This window comes from Drosophila nasuta, chromosome X, assembly GCF_023558535.2.
Source record: "Drosophila nasuta strain 15112-1781.00 chromosome X, ASM2355853v1, whole genome shotgun sequence".
Classification (NCBI taxonomy): Eukaryota; Metazoa; Arthropoda; class Insecta; order Diptera; family Drosophilidae; genus Drosophila; species Drosophila nasuta.
This window is the reverse complement of record NC_083459.1, coordinates 14,008,002-14,022,652: the sequence shown is the minus strand read 5'-3', so window position 1 is coordinate 14,022,652 and position 14,651 is coordinate 14,008,002. Positions and strand designations below refer to the sequence as shown.

Below are 14,651 nucleotides of genomic sequence, written 5' to 3'. Positions count from 1 at the left end.
AATCCAACTGTTGCGATTTGAACTGTGTGTGTGGTGTGTGAGTGTGATTGATGTTAATGATTGATGAGGTGGAGATGAAATTATGCTATCATAATGTGAGAGATCCTTTCTGAGACGTAGGGAATTTGATTGAAGCTACAGCAGGAGTTGAGCAAACACTCTAAATGTTAAATGTCGATGTACTTCTTCTATATATGTGTATACTTATATTATATGTATGCATTTGATGCTCGTTCGCCATCCAGAGGCTTTGCTGTACCACAGTTGACTAATAAAGATATATATACATATATACATGTGTCTATGTGCCGTTGTTTATTTACAGTGTGGTGGGGGACGAATACGTTGAACATTGAATTAGTTCAATCACTTTGCAGCTTAGCTTGTTCACATATTCATGCGCTTCCAGAACTCTTGGCTGGGCGACAAAGTTCCCGCACTTGAGCTGGCATGCGATGCAGTAGAGATGCCGCCAAACGCAACTGGAGACTTGCGACCCAAGCCGCTGATTAGATTGCTGCTGCTGCTGTTGCCAGTGCTGCTGCCGACATCGCTGAGTGCATCGAGCAGTCCCAGCAGATTGTCGCCACCAGCTCCAGCTCCAGCTGGCGCATCCGTTAAGCTGCTGGGCGCTGTGTGAGGTCGCGTTGCCAATTGAGTCGGGTTTAACTGAACGATGGGCGCACTCCAAGGACGCTTGAGGTTCGTCGTCGTTGTTTGCTGCTTGCCGAAGAGCAGCTGCATCTTGGCCATCGAACGCTGTAGCTTGCGACTTGCTGGCGGCGTCGTTATGGCTGCGATCTGCTCCAGCGACGAGTGCGTGTTGCTGCTCAGTGCTTCGAGTGGATCCTCTAGCGGCATTTGTGACTCCGCCGTGAGCAGTTGCAGGCTCGCCGGCTTCGAGACACGCGCCAGTGTCGCCTCGACGCGACTCAACAGCTCTTGGGTTTCATCCTGCACTTGATCGACGAGCAATCTGTTATTGCTACTCACAATCTCCGCTGTTGCCGCCGGAGGCCTGGGCTCAGCTGTAGCATGCAACTCCGAGAGCAGTTTGTGACGCGCCACCGCAATCGCATTGGTGAACTGATAGCTATCCGTGTCCAGCTCAGAGCCGCTGTAAATGGGCGAGATCACAACTGGTTGTCCTTGAGTTGGAGTTGGAACTGCGGCTGCAACTGTGGCTGAGGCATCCTCTCTGCGCATGCGCAGCTGCCATTCGCGAAAATTGTCGAGCGTGCGATGCAATTGCTGCTGCTCAAGCGCACAGCCGGCGCTGATGTGGACCTTTTGTTTCTGTGTACGCGCACGCTCCAGATAACCCAGAAAGCTCTGCTCCAGCAGATCGCTCTCCTGCTCCAGTTGCAGCATGCGATTTCTGTAAACAATGTAGAATATAGATTTAGGCAGCTGCTAGATATTATTAAGATTAGGCTAATTATGAGGACGAATAAAGCGAGTAGGGACTAGTAAAGCGATTAGCGACTAGTAAAGCGAGTAGCGACGAATAAAGCGAGTAGCGACGAGTAAAGCGAGTAGCGATGAATAAAGCGAGTAGCGACGAGTAAAGCGAGTAGCGACGAGTAAAGCGAGTAGCGACGAGTATAGTTAGAAAAGTAAAGTGGGAAGCGACGAGTAACGCGAGAAGCGACGAATAATGCTAGAAACGACGAGTAAAGCGAGAAGATGACAAAGTGAGAGCTTTGCGAGAAGCGAGCTCAACGCTGTGAGCAGTTTGAAGCGCTTTGCTCTCTCGCTTTGCATTCGGTTTATCGCTTCGCTTCGCATCGTTTCTCGCTTCGCTCTCACCCTGACATCTTTCGAGCGACTGCAGTGGTTCATTGCTTGTTACCGCCAAGTATTTGGACTTTAACTTACTTGGCACTGAGCAGCGCTTCGTTAAAGCTCGGCGCCGGCTGCGGTCGCTCCTTGGTGGCACGTTGCGTATTCGTGGACACATTGTGCATCAGCGGCCGTCCAGAAGATTCGCTGGCGGCAGCAGCAACGGTTGGCGCTGTGGCAGCTGGCTCAGTCGCTGGCGCAGCAAAAGGCAACAGAAAGTGTGTGAATAATGTGGGCATTGTCATGGGAGGAGCGGGCGCTGAGGCAGCTGGAAAGGCCTGGAGATGACTCGCCAGTGGACCTGGGAGAGCAGCGGGTATAACACTTGGCAGCGGAGCGGGCACAAATCCTGGAAGAGAGCTGGCAACGAGACTCGGCAGAGATGCGGGAGCAACATTTGGAGCAGACTCTGCAGCAGCCGGAAATGCAGATACATTTGAAGCAGCCTCTGCGGCAGCGGGAAATGTAGTTGGCTCAACAGCTGGCAGCGTAGTGGGAAGAGCATCCGGAATGGCGGCAAATTGATGACTCGACGTGGGCGGCAGTGAACTGGCCATAGAAGCGGCCTGTAGCGACTTCGGCATTGAGGCAGCTGTGGCCAGCGAAGCTGCTTCGGCTACCGTTGGAGTTGATTTGGTTGCCGTAGAGGCGGGCGTCACATTGCATGCGGTTACCCGGGCGCTGGCATCCTTCCAGACCGGCTCAATGCGCGCCGCCTGCTCGGCGGCCTTTTCCGTTTGCTGAATCTTTTCGGCGAGCAGCTGATGATGGTGATCATAGTGTTCCAAGAGGCGAAAGATCTTGTGCACCAGATCGCGTGCCTCCATCGACTGCGAATCGCGTTCCACATGGCGACACAGTGTCTGAAGAGATTAAGAACGCATAATAGAGAGGAAAAAGAAAGACAAATGCTGAACTACTTACGCGCCAGGAACTCTGCCTGCTGTTGAGACGCATCATCTCGGCGTGATGACGCAGCTTTACATTAAAGAGCTCATCGAGTCGCTTTTTCTGCAGCTCCAGCGCCTTGTTCAGCGACAGTTCGACGCGCTCCAGAAATATTTGACCGCTGCTGCTGTGCAGCATCTCATAGATCCATTGCTCGTAGCTGCGACCCTCGTGATAACCAGCAGCAGTCTGGCTGGCAACATGACGTTGCAACGCCTCCAGACGCCGCTCCATGCTCGTGGCCCGGTGTCGCTGTCGCTTGTGTGGGGTTTGACTGGCCACCGAACGTTTAGAGACTTTCACTGGCGTTGGCGGCTGCGGTGTTTGACTCGATGAATCCTTGAGCTGCGGACATGGCGGTGGCGATGGCGATGGTGGCTTGGGTTCCTCCACTTTCTGCTGCTGCTGCTGTCGCTCGGCGGATTGCATGCCCTCCTGTAGGCCCATGAAGTGGCCGTGCGCAAAGCCCTCGCGATAGCCGAGCTTGAAGCCTTTGTGCCTGCCCACCGCATACTCCTGCTCCATGGCCAGATTGAGCACATTGCTCAGCGTTTGTATGCAGCCGGCGAGTTCGCCCACCAACGTCTCCATCCTGTCCAGCGTTAGCTGCATGCTTTGCTGTGGTTGTTGCAATTGTTGCTGCAACTGCTGCAGCGCCTGTTGCACCATGGCCAGGCTCGCCAGCTGCTCGCTATGCAGCTGCGGCAACTTGGGAACTGATGCCGCCTCAGCAGGCAGCTGAATGGGACCAGCTGGCGACTGCACCGTATTCCCAGCATCAACAAGCTCCTTCGACTGTTGCTGTTGTGGCTGCAACTGCGACTGCGGCAGCTGCAGTGCTGTCTGTCCAGGCTCCAAAGTTTGCCCGACGCTGTGCAGCCGCTGGCGCTCAAGCAACTCCCGCTGCACCAGCTGCTCGAATGCCGACTGCGAAATGATCTCAACAGGCGGCGCACACGATTTCCACAACTTGTCCATGTTGTGCATCAGCTGCCCCAGCTGCTGCTCCACGCCCAGCAGCGATTTCGAGACGCGTGCACCAATGAACACGCTTCTCGCATCGCTGTCGGCAATCACAAGTTCGCCGGCTGGGAATAGTGTGCTGGTGTCCACATTTGGCTGCGTGGGGAGGCAAGCTGTGGGCAGCGTTTGTGTCATCGTCGTGCGCTGTTCCAGCGGGCTGCTGGTGAACGTCGAGTTCACAGCACGCTGCTGTGCCTCGACAAGCACCTGGAAGCAGCCACGCAGCAGCGAAATCTGTTGTTCGTCGTAGAGACGCAGCAGCGTTTGGCACAGCTGTTCATGCTGCTCGCCTCCGCCGAGCATGTCAGCGAGCAGCTGCTGCAGTTCCTCGGGCGTGAAGCGAAACGCAGTGCGACTCTCAAAGTCGGGCAGCGTGTGACGCGGCGGCAGCTCGCTGCAGTAGACGGACAGCGTGTAGTGGCAGTTGTGCGCGTAGAGAAACTCGGCCACAAGCGTGTGCAGCGCCAGCGTCATGGGCACGCAGTCCACCGCCGGCTGCTCCTGAGATTTGAATTCGAAGGGTGTGCGTGGCATGCCACAAGCAGATGCCGATGCCTTGCGCAGCAGCTTACCTAGAAAGTCAGTTAGTATGTGGTATGAGTGAAGTTGGGGAGTCGGAGCAAGTGCATAACCCATCACTTACCCAGCGATGTGCTGTTAAAGCTGTTGATCAAGTCCATGCGCACCTGCGCCTGCACCTTGCCCTCGATCCCCTCTTGCGCCATCCACTTGCGGAACTCGCGCTCAAAGTCCTGCTGCGACAGCTGCGCCAAATGCTCCAGCTGCAGTCGCAGCTGCGCTGCTTCCTCCTCATTCGATGCAGGGCTGCCAGCAGCAGCAGCAGCAGCGCTCTTAGCAGTTGTCTGTCTCTCTCGCACTGTCGCTTTACTTGCACTTGCGCTGCGCCGCATTGGCTTAGCTTTAGTCTGCGCTGCCTGCGTCACTGTCGACGTTGACGTCGCTGTGCGTTTGAGTTGCGCCTGCGCTTCTCTCTCTTTGCGCGCTGCTTCGTGCTTACGCTCGCGTTCGCATTGTGTCCCCGTCGCCAGACGCGGCCTCGCTGTTGTTTCTTCCACTTTGCTTCGCTGTTTACCAGCGACAGAGACGCCGGCGACTGTGGTGGCGGTCGCAGCAGCAGTTGGCTTTTGTTTTACTTTCATTTTGTGTCGTTTCGTTTCGATTTTGGAACACTGGCAATTTGGTGTGCATCAGTTTTGAGCATCCGTTTACAGTTATGCAGCTAACGGAAAATGTACCGCTACTTTTTTCTTCTTTTGCTTCAATCACAATCACAATTTTCGTATTCAACTTTGTACATTTCTTGCTTTTTTCTTCCTTTTTTTGGTTTTTATATTATATATTTTGTAAATTGATGTTGCCGGCACGGCTACCATTTGGTAAATAAATATTCGTTGCACTTGCAGCGTTGTTGTAAGCAACCAACCACTTTGTTGACCGACTAAGCGGGAGCGGGAGCGGGAGGAGGTGCGTCAGGTGAGCCTGCGGGCGCTCAAGCGGAACGTTTCCTTGCAGTTGGAATCGACGCACAACTTGTTCGTTTTAAAGCGTGGCCAGCTCATGGCAACTTCTCAAATTGTACACTCCTTTATATAAGCGCATGCGTAGCACATATATATTATATTTTTTTTATTTGTTTTTATGTAATTTCAACAAATATTTTGTTTAAAATATAATTGTGTGTAACGGAACGTCAAAAACGTCATAATAAGCAATTATTTCAAATGCGGCGCAAAAAATGTTTACTAGAGGTGAAAAATACCGAACACGACCGATATATCGATGCTATTGCGATTATTCGTAAATTTTTGTGGCAAACATTTAAGCGTCCATATAACATTGCAAGTAATAAAATTGCATATAAATTCAATTCATAAAATTGCATATTATATACATTTTTGTTTTGGATAGCTTGCAGGCAAAATTTCAAAGTACATTATACATTTAATAAATATACCAAAGTACAGAAACACCTATAATTGCCACCTAGTATATTGACATGTGGCATATTGGTATATTGCGTGGTATATTAGTAAATTTCCATATAAAAAGGCGCGTTTTTTTAAACCGCTTGTTCGAAATTTGTCAAGTGATGTAGAGGTTATCTGAAATATTTTGTATTCACCATTCTTCTGTATAATAACCGTAAAAATAAATAAATATTGGCAAAATGCGAAACTGAACAAATGACGCAGTTACAATGTTTTTAGTTCCACAGTGTGTTATATACTAAATTTTAAAGGAAACGAATTTTAATTTGAATAATTTTCGAATTAGTCACCAGTTAATAAATACATTTATAAATTAAACTAGTTAAACGTAACCAAAAGTATAATTTATTTAATAACAAATTGTGCCTCGATGTGCGCTGCAACGTAACGATATTTTAAAAATGAGGTTTCAAAAATATCGATATATAGATAGTGGCGTCATCGATGTTTTTGCTGCAGTCCGATAAGAGCAACACGTTCGATGTAAACAGATAATAGCACAAGTCATGCAATTAGAAACGCATATAAACGTATTTCCCAATATATAGTTAAATATCTTTTGTGACGCAGCAGCACTTGGCCGTAGCACGCTGCCTCACAGATAAAACGCATTGTCATTCGAATAGTGGTGTCGTCGACAAAACGTTGCACGTTAAGCACGTTGTGTTTCGATTTGAATTGAAATTGATATGACGCAGATTGATAACGTGTTCACGCAAGTGCGTGCGTTGCTGCAATCGCAGTCAGTGAAGCTGTGGGAGGAGCCCTACTATAACGAGGAGCTCGGCAGCATTGAGGCATCCATCGAGGTGAGACTTTTCCCCCACTCCTGTGATCGACAGCATGTTTTAAAGTGTTTCCCTACTTTGTTGACAGCTCCTGGCTGATCAATTCAGTTCCCAGCTAAGCATAGAATCCTCCAGTTGCAAGTGCGCCATCATTGAGCTGCAGGATCATGCACTACGCAAACTTGCCGCACGCCGTGAGTTCAACGAGACGGGCTTGGCCACGTTCAAGGTGCGTCGCATCGACAATCGCAAGGGAACCGCCAACATCATCGACATCAAGTGTGATCTCAACGAGCTGGGCTCCACGCTGCAACAGACGATTGCCACCAAGCTGCAGCTAAGCGATCCGAATCACGTCAAGTGCATCGCAGGCGGTCGCATCATTGCACCCAACAGCACTTTGGCTGCTCAGCAGCTGAAGAACAATCAACAGCTCATTATTATTGTCGGCGGTGGCGGCGAGGGCGAAAATCAAAATGCGGGACTCCATGAGCGCATTAGCAAGATTAAGGCCGATGTAGAGGCTGTGGTCGCCTCCGACACTCAGCTCATGGAGGTGAGTTGTTGTTAGTTGGCTGTTTTGCCATGCAATAGAGCGAGAAGATAGCAGCTGCTGTAAAGAGACAGAGGGAGAGAGTGAGAGACAGTCAATGGCTGTAGGAAAGCATTGAGCAGAGTGGAGTCTAGACTGTTGGAGACCCTTTGATAATGTGTGGGTTATAATTTACAAAGTGTGATTGTAGTAAAAATTCTGTTTTGCATATACAATAGGGTAAAGGTCTATTACCTGTAATATGTCTGTCTCGTAACACTTTCTACAGCGAGTGTAAGCTACTTGAGACCCTTTGGCATAAATTAATTGTTATGACAAAAGCTTTTATACTTTCATATTATACTCATGACAAAGCTAGCAAAGTTTATCACTCTTCTCATAACTTAAACCTTTTTTTGTTCGCATTTGTTACTCTGTAAAATGACTAACAAAAGAAAATAATGAAAATGCAGCTGTTCGAGGGTAAAATTAAAATGATTACAATTAAAGAATTGTGTTAGATTGAAAATGCAATCGTCAGAAATGTGGAAATCCGATTCATTTATATATTCTCTCTCATTTTACAGATGGAGGATCAGGATGGCAATCCGGTGTTCCTGCCGCCCAATGAAAACAAGGCTCTGCTCACTGGGATGGGATACTGCGAGAAGGCACGCGCCTCAATGCATCGCGAGGATTACGAGGAGGCGCTGCTGCTGCTGCTCGAGGCGGATGAACAGTTTGCGGCATGCAACTCCAAGTTTCTGGAGTCCGTGGACAACTATGCGCTCCTCAATCTGGACATTGTGTGGTGCTATCTCTGCCTGAAGAACGTGTCGCAATTACCCGACGCTGATCGTCGTCTGGGCATCTGTGAGCGCAGCTTTCGACGCAGCTACGGCGACAACTATTCGCGCCTGTATGCGCTCAAAGGACGCGGCTGTCCAGAGCGTGCGCTCATTATGCGCCTCCAGTTGCTTCAGGGTGTTGTGCTCTTCCATCAGAATCGCCGCGATGCGGCCTACGAACGCTTTGAGGCTGCTGCAGCGGTGCTCAACGAACTGAAGGTGAACGATGAGCAGCTGCTGCTCCTCGTCGAGATGGGTTACGATGTCAGCGATGCCCGGCTCGCGCTTCGCTCCAGCTCGGGCAACGTGGAGCGCGCCGTGCAGTTCATTCACCAGCGCAAGCAGCAGCTGCGCGATGCACGCAAGCAATCAAAGTCGGAGCGGGCAATGCATCGACGCTACGAACAGCAGACGCTCAAGGACAGCGACTGGGTGAATCCGCGCAGCATCTGCACACTCACCGAGATGGGTTTCGATCGTCATCTGGCTGCCGCGGCGCTCAAGCGTGCCGACAACGATGTGCCACGAGCGGTAAGCGGTGAAGCAATTGTTTTTTACGAGTATACCCGCTACCCAGAGGGTAGAACGGCATTAGAGTTTTGTGCTGGCAGGAGGCATTTCCGACCATATATAATATATATATATTCCTTATCTGTCTGTCCGTCCGTCCCTATGAACACATAGATCTCAGACTCTATAAGAGATAGAGATATATTATTTTATCAACAGCATTTCGTATGCATATTCAAGATTAGTTCAATTTTTTGCCATGTCCACTTTCACCCCAGCATCAATAACAAGTAAGAAAGCTACAGTCGAGTGTACTCGACTGTGAGATACCCGCTACCCAATTTGATTAAAGCCAATATATTTTGCGGTATTATTCTCAAAATATACCAAATATACTGCAAATACACTAAAAATATACCAAATGGTATATGTGGTGTATCGATATAGTACCGCATTCAAAATATACCATGGACGGCTCAATATACCAGATTGTCAGCCAAAGCAACTCAGACCCCTAGTAAGAAGGGGTTTTTGCCCATACAAAAGTATTTCTTTAATAACTTCGACAATTTTTATCTGATCGCAATCAAATTTTCAGGAATCATAACTACTATAGTTATTATTATATATACCAAAATTCACAACCTTAGCTTTAAAATTACGCTTGTTATTCGATTTTTTTTGATTTGCGGGGGCGGAAGTGGGCGTGGCAAAAATTTGAAACAAACTTGATCTGCGTGCAAACATAACAAATGCTGTCGAAAAAAAAATTATAGCTCTATCTCTTATAGTCTCTGAGATCTAGGTGTTCATACGGACGGACGGACAGACACACAGACGGACAGACGGACATGGCTAGATCGTCTCGGCTGTTGACGCTGATCAAGAATATATATACTTTATAGGGTCGGAGATGCCTCCTTCTACCTGTTACATACATTTCCTGTCGGCACAAAGTTATAATACCCTTCTACCCTATGGGTAGCGGGTATAAAAATCGAATAACAAGCATAGAAGCTAGATTTTTGGCATATACAATAATAACTATAGTTCCTGAAAATTTGCTTGCGATTAAATACAAATTTTAAAAGTTATTTAAGAAATTAAGAAATACTTACTACGAGTCTTAGTAACTTTAGCTGATAATCTGGTATATTTTAATACTCTTTAGAATATGTTGAATGTAATATACCAAATATAGCCTTTGGTATATTTATGTAGTTGTGTTGTATATTAATTTGGTATATTTTAAGAATAATACCGCACTAATTTGTCTAGATTAAACAATTTTTTTTCTAATGTAATACTCATCTTCATCCTTCCGCTCTCTACTTATGTAGGTGGAACTGCTGCAAACGGGCTCAGCGGAGTTGCGCGCCAGCTTGCCATCGCCAGAGAGCGTGGACGACGTGCAGCTGAATGCGTTGTTGCAATTGGGTTTTCCCGAGGCGACGGCACGCGCCGCTCTCGAAGCCACACGCAACGATCTGCTGCGTGCCACCGACTTTCTGCTCAAGGCCATGCAGAGCGAGGAGGAGCTGCTGCAGACGGTGGAGCGCGTTGCCAAGCTGGCCAGTGATGATGTTAGTGCCGTTGCATCCACGTCGCAGGGAAGCGGAGCAGCAGCCACGACGAATGCGGCACTCATCGATGCTGTGCTGCAGAAGGCGAAATGCGAAATTGATGCGTATCAGGCGTACAAACGTTTGCATGCGGATCTGACGCACAACGAGCAGGATTATCTGGATCTGCCGCTGCAGCAGGAGGAGCAGCTGCTGACCGAGTATCGCAATCTGCTGGAGCAATAATTCTATGCGTTGCTTTTTAACCTTGTTTTGTGTTAGTTTGTAAGCCCTTTGAATGTAATTATATTCGTGTTTTGTTTGGAAAATAAAAATCAGTGTAACAAGTGCAAATACCCGAAATGAAAATCTTGATAAAAGTTAATCCTCATCATAATCATAATAATCATTATGCTACAAATTAATTCTATTTTGAAATTCATACTTTTTGTTGACCATTCGAAATGTGTTGCCTGTAAAATAAGTAGAATATTGTGATCAGTTTTTATTTAGATATTTTTCTTATATATTATATGTAGCTCTAGACAGCCGGAAACACTTTGTTTGTTGTTGTTGCTACCTCAGAAGCGCAGCGAGTTTTTGTAATAAGCATTCGAAATGGAAATGAAAATCAAATAACCGGTTTATCATCTGCGGATAACTGTAATCATGACTTGTGCATTGCAAAGCGCTGACTTCTAATGACACTTAAGTGGACATCCCCTCTCCTAACCATATATACACTATATATGTATGTACATGTAGATATCTCCGCTTGTCCAACAACCATAAAACTGTCAACTGCTTGTGCTTAGCAGCAAATCGCATCAAGTGTTAAATTGCATTTAGAAATTTTATTATAATTGACCTTGCTGCCGTGCAATAGTTTTATGTTGTTTTTCTATTGAAAATAACAACTAATAAAAGAATAATGAAATAGAAATAGTAATTTTGTTATTTTACAAATTGTGTTTAAATAATAAAAATAAAAACGTTAAATGTAATTTTTTACTATGTTTCAAATTTAATTTAAATAATAAAAATCCAGAATAATAAAATTTTAAACGTAATATAAATAACAATATAATATAATATAACATATAAAATTGATTGTCTATATTAAAAATCGATAGGCAAAAATAGGCAAATTCATAATTCTTTTACTCCCCCTACAAAACAAAAGTGCTAAGCATATTATCTCAATTTAAGTTTTAATGCAATTTAATTCAGGGACAACTAATGTGTATAAAAAACTTAAGTATATTAAAACATTTTTCACCATAATCATTACTTATTTAATAAACAAAAATATTAAAAAAGATTGAGAGCTATTCTTAATTTCGTAACTGTATATATGTAGTACATATATACAGTACATATTATGTACATATATCATTATATACCCAAACGTATAAAAACGTTTCCTGCATTCCAAATGCTGAAAATTCAAATTTAAATTTCTACAAACATGTTCATAAATGCAGCATTGCATAATGACTGACAAAACCTGCCTGCTATGCATTGTCCTGTTAGCCTTAGACATTCGCATGTTAACGCAATTCAAATCGTCAATGTACATGATGACTGACAACAGCTGCCTGCTGTGTCTTGTCCTGCTAGCACAATTGAAATCGTTAATATATCTGACGACTGACATAAGCTGCCAGCTATGCTTTGTCCTGTTAGCCGTGGACATTTTCCTGTTAACGCAATTCAAATCGCTGAAGCAACTGAAAAACTTAATTCTATTGCAATTAAAAGTTTTAATCGTTTGTTTTTTGTGTTATTGTTTTAAATTTTGTTTTTTAATTACATTAAATGACATCAGCCGCGGAGTAGTTAATGTCCAGCGAGCCGAAGCTCTGTCTTTGTTGTTGCTTTGTTTTATTTTCGGGCGGATTTATAAGTACTACTATATCAAAAAGTGGTATATATGGTATATATGGCAATATATTATAATATATGGGTATTAGGAAACCTATAATTTGTGCTAGCTGTCTAGTAATATATTTCACATGCTGTAATTAAATTCATTATTGGAAATAGAATTACAATTAGAAATATCGATATGATCGATTCGAAAATACCGTGCATATAATATTAAAAATCTCAATTTTTTGTAGCATTCGAAATAACCAAGATCCTTTATTTTTGAAAATTGATTATCTAGATAACTAAGGAATAAACTCGAGTCTAAGCTACCCAACTTTATTCTCTTCATAAATAAGTTAATAATCATTTGTAAGCGCCGTTTATAGATTTTTCTTAGCTATAGATTTAACCTCGACCCCACTTCAACTTCTAATATGGACCGATAATTTCAAGACCCAAATAGGTGTATAAATGTTCTTGCTTTGTTCTATCTGTCCGTCTGTCTGTCTGTCTGGGCATAACGTAAATTGCAGATTGGCAACGTTTATTGCGTTTTGTATGTTTAATTAAATAATTTTATAGGAAGCAATTGCGATACCCAGCAATAATGAGGCAGAGTGGGTGTAATATATTTTAGTTAATATAGTTATATAGACATAGTGGTAAATATAGTTAGTTAGTGATATTTGTAGATATATAAAAAAGGTTTTATTTTAAAAGATGAAAAAGAAACATCAATTATCATCTTTATTTTGTTTAATTAGATTTTTTACTTAATATAACATATATTTGTCTGTTTATATTCTGTATATATATACATAGCTTCAATTTACCAAAATTATTTTTGATTTGAAAACCGTAGTTTTAGTTTTGTTAAATTCAATAAGAATTTGTAAGTGTTTTTATTTATTTATTTAATTTGGAGGTAGTTCATTTAATTATAATGACTTTTTTTTAGTTTTAATAATATAATAATAATTTAATATAGCTAAAATTTGATATACTTATATAGTTATAAGCTGATGACTTTTTCAAGTTATACATATTTAGTTGAAATTTAATATATTTATTGAGTTATAAACTTCCTCTGCACAATATGATATTTATAGATAGAATTTGATATTCTTATACAGTTATAAAGTTTCCCTTTACACAAGGTATCTTAAAGTCGAGTGTTCTCGCCTAGAACCCTCACTGACCATATACTATAAAAGTACATACATATATAGTTTTTTGCTATTTTTGGCTTGTTTTTGGCTTTAGTTCCACTCTTTTTTCACCACTTACTCGCAGTATTTACGTTTTTTAATGACTTTGGCAATTATGCGCAACTGATACGCAGCGAAGCGCAACTTTTTGGCCATTTTCAGCGCACTTGTTGTTCTTGTTCCTGTTGTTATTGTTGTTGTTGCTGCTGTTGTCTGGTCAGAATGGTTCTGGTATTTTGATTTTAGGTACGAAGGGCAATTTAGTCGTTTTGTGCAGATTTTATCTGGACCGAATCCAACTAGAATCTATTATACTTTAATAATTGCCTTTTTTTTTCAACAAACAAAGAACTAAACACATGTTTACGAAACTTTAATTTAAATACTATTTTGTTCTTATACAAGACTCATAATAATGTTGTTAAGATATGGAAAAAATAAACTTTAATTTAAATAGTATTTTGTTGTAATAAAAGATTTATAATAATGTTGCTAAGATATAGAAAAAAAGAATTTCATTCAGCATTTAAATATCATATGTATAACAATTTTAAGTAAAGAATTTTGAATGATATAAAGAATTTAAATTAGAATTTACAACAAAAGCGGGATTATTAAGTTTAAGTTAACATCGCTTCGCAATTGTTTATGCAACTGTTTTAGCTTTAGGTCTGAAAAAGAAATTCAAAATGAAACAGACGTTTTCTTGTCACCATCTTGAAGTTTTTCTTTGACACAATTCTATGAGAGCAGAAATAAATATGGACTAGTCGATAATGTAATCTTCTAGATAAAGTACTTATATCCCAAAAGTGTTAAAGGACTTAAGCTTGAAAGCTATCAGCTATCATATAAAAATAAATTTAAATTAAACAATTCTTTTCTTTTAATATACATTTTGAATATTGTTTTAATTTTGAATGAATAGAAAGTAAAAATTAAATTTGTTCCAACAAGCTTCAATTTAAAAAAAAAATAAATAAATACATTTCGTTTCAATTTTAAATGTATTCACAATTAAATTATAAATATATTTTTAAAATTAATTGATAATTAAAGCTGAACGTCAAAATCTAATATTTTGTATCTTAATAAATATATGCTCGAATTATAATTAACGTCTGCTGGAGATTTAAATTGAAAATTTTTTACTTAATTTTAAAAGTGTAATACATTTTAGTTGCTAATATTTTTGGCAACGAACGCATAAAATTTGACAAAATCTATTTCCCTTAGTCAATTTCAGGGCTCATTGCCTATCAAATTAATGGCCAGAAGATAAGGATCGATCGCTGAGAGTTGAGAGCTAAAGTATGATCACATACAGGGTTCCAATCCATTAAGCGCCATCTACATGTCAGTGCAAGGTACACTTCGGCTACTGAGAAGGCGCCTCTACACGCCTGAATGAATGCGTAACTGACTGACTGACAGACTGAATGAATGACGGCGCGACTTCAGCATGACATGACGAATTTGGGGGAATACATACATATATTTTTGGTATGC

The 14,651-nt window shown here is 42.6% G+C and overlaps 2 protein-coding genes across 2 annotated transcripts; one reads left to right on the top strand and one right to left on the bottom strand.

Moving 5' to 3' along the window:
• Positions 1–259: 259 nt before the first annotated feature.
• On the bottom strand, positions 260–5,543 carry LOC132795915 (uncharacterized). Its single transcript, XM_060806877.1, has 4 exons — positions 4,457–5,543; positions 2,767–4,385; positions 1,879–2,705; positions 260–1,378 (listed from the first exon to the last, which is right to left on the bottom strand). Exons 1-4 carry the CDS (start codon positions 4,971–4,973, stop codon positions 388–390), a joined length of 3,954 nt encoding a protein of 1,317 aa, XP_060662860.1. The 5' UTR covers positions 4,974–5,543; the 3' UTR covers positions 260–387.
• A 744-nt stretch (positions 5,544–6,287) lies between these two features.
• LOC132796202 (NEDD8 ultimate buster 1) lies at positions 6,288–10,448 on the top strand. Its single transcript, XM_060807284.1, has 4 exons — positions 6,288–6,631; positions 6,699–7,166; positions 7,730–8,521; positions 9,841–10,448. Exons 1-4 carry the CDS (start codon positions 6,512–6,514, stop codon positions 10,306–10,308), a joined length of 1,848 nt encoding a protein of 615 aa, XP_060663267.1. The 5' UTR covers positions 6,288–6,511; the 3' UTR covers positions 10,309–10,448.
• Positions 10,449–14,651: the final 4,203 nt, after the last annotated feature.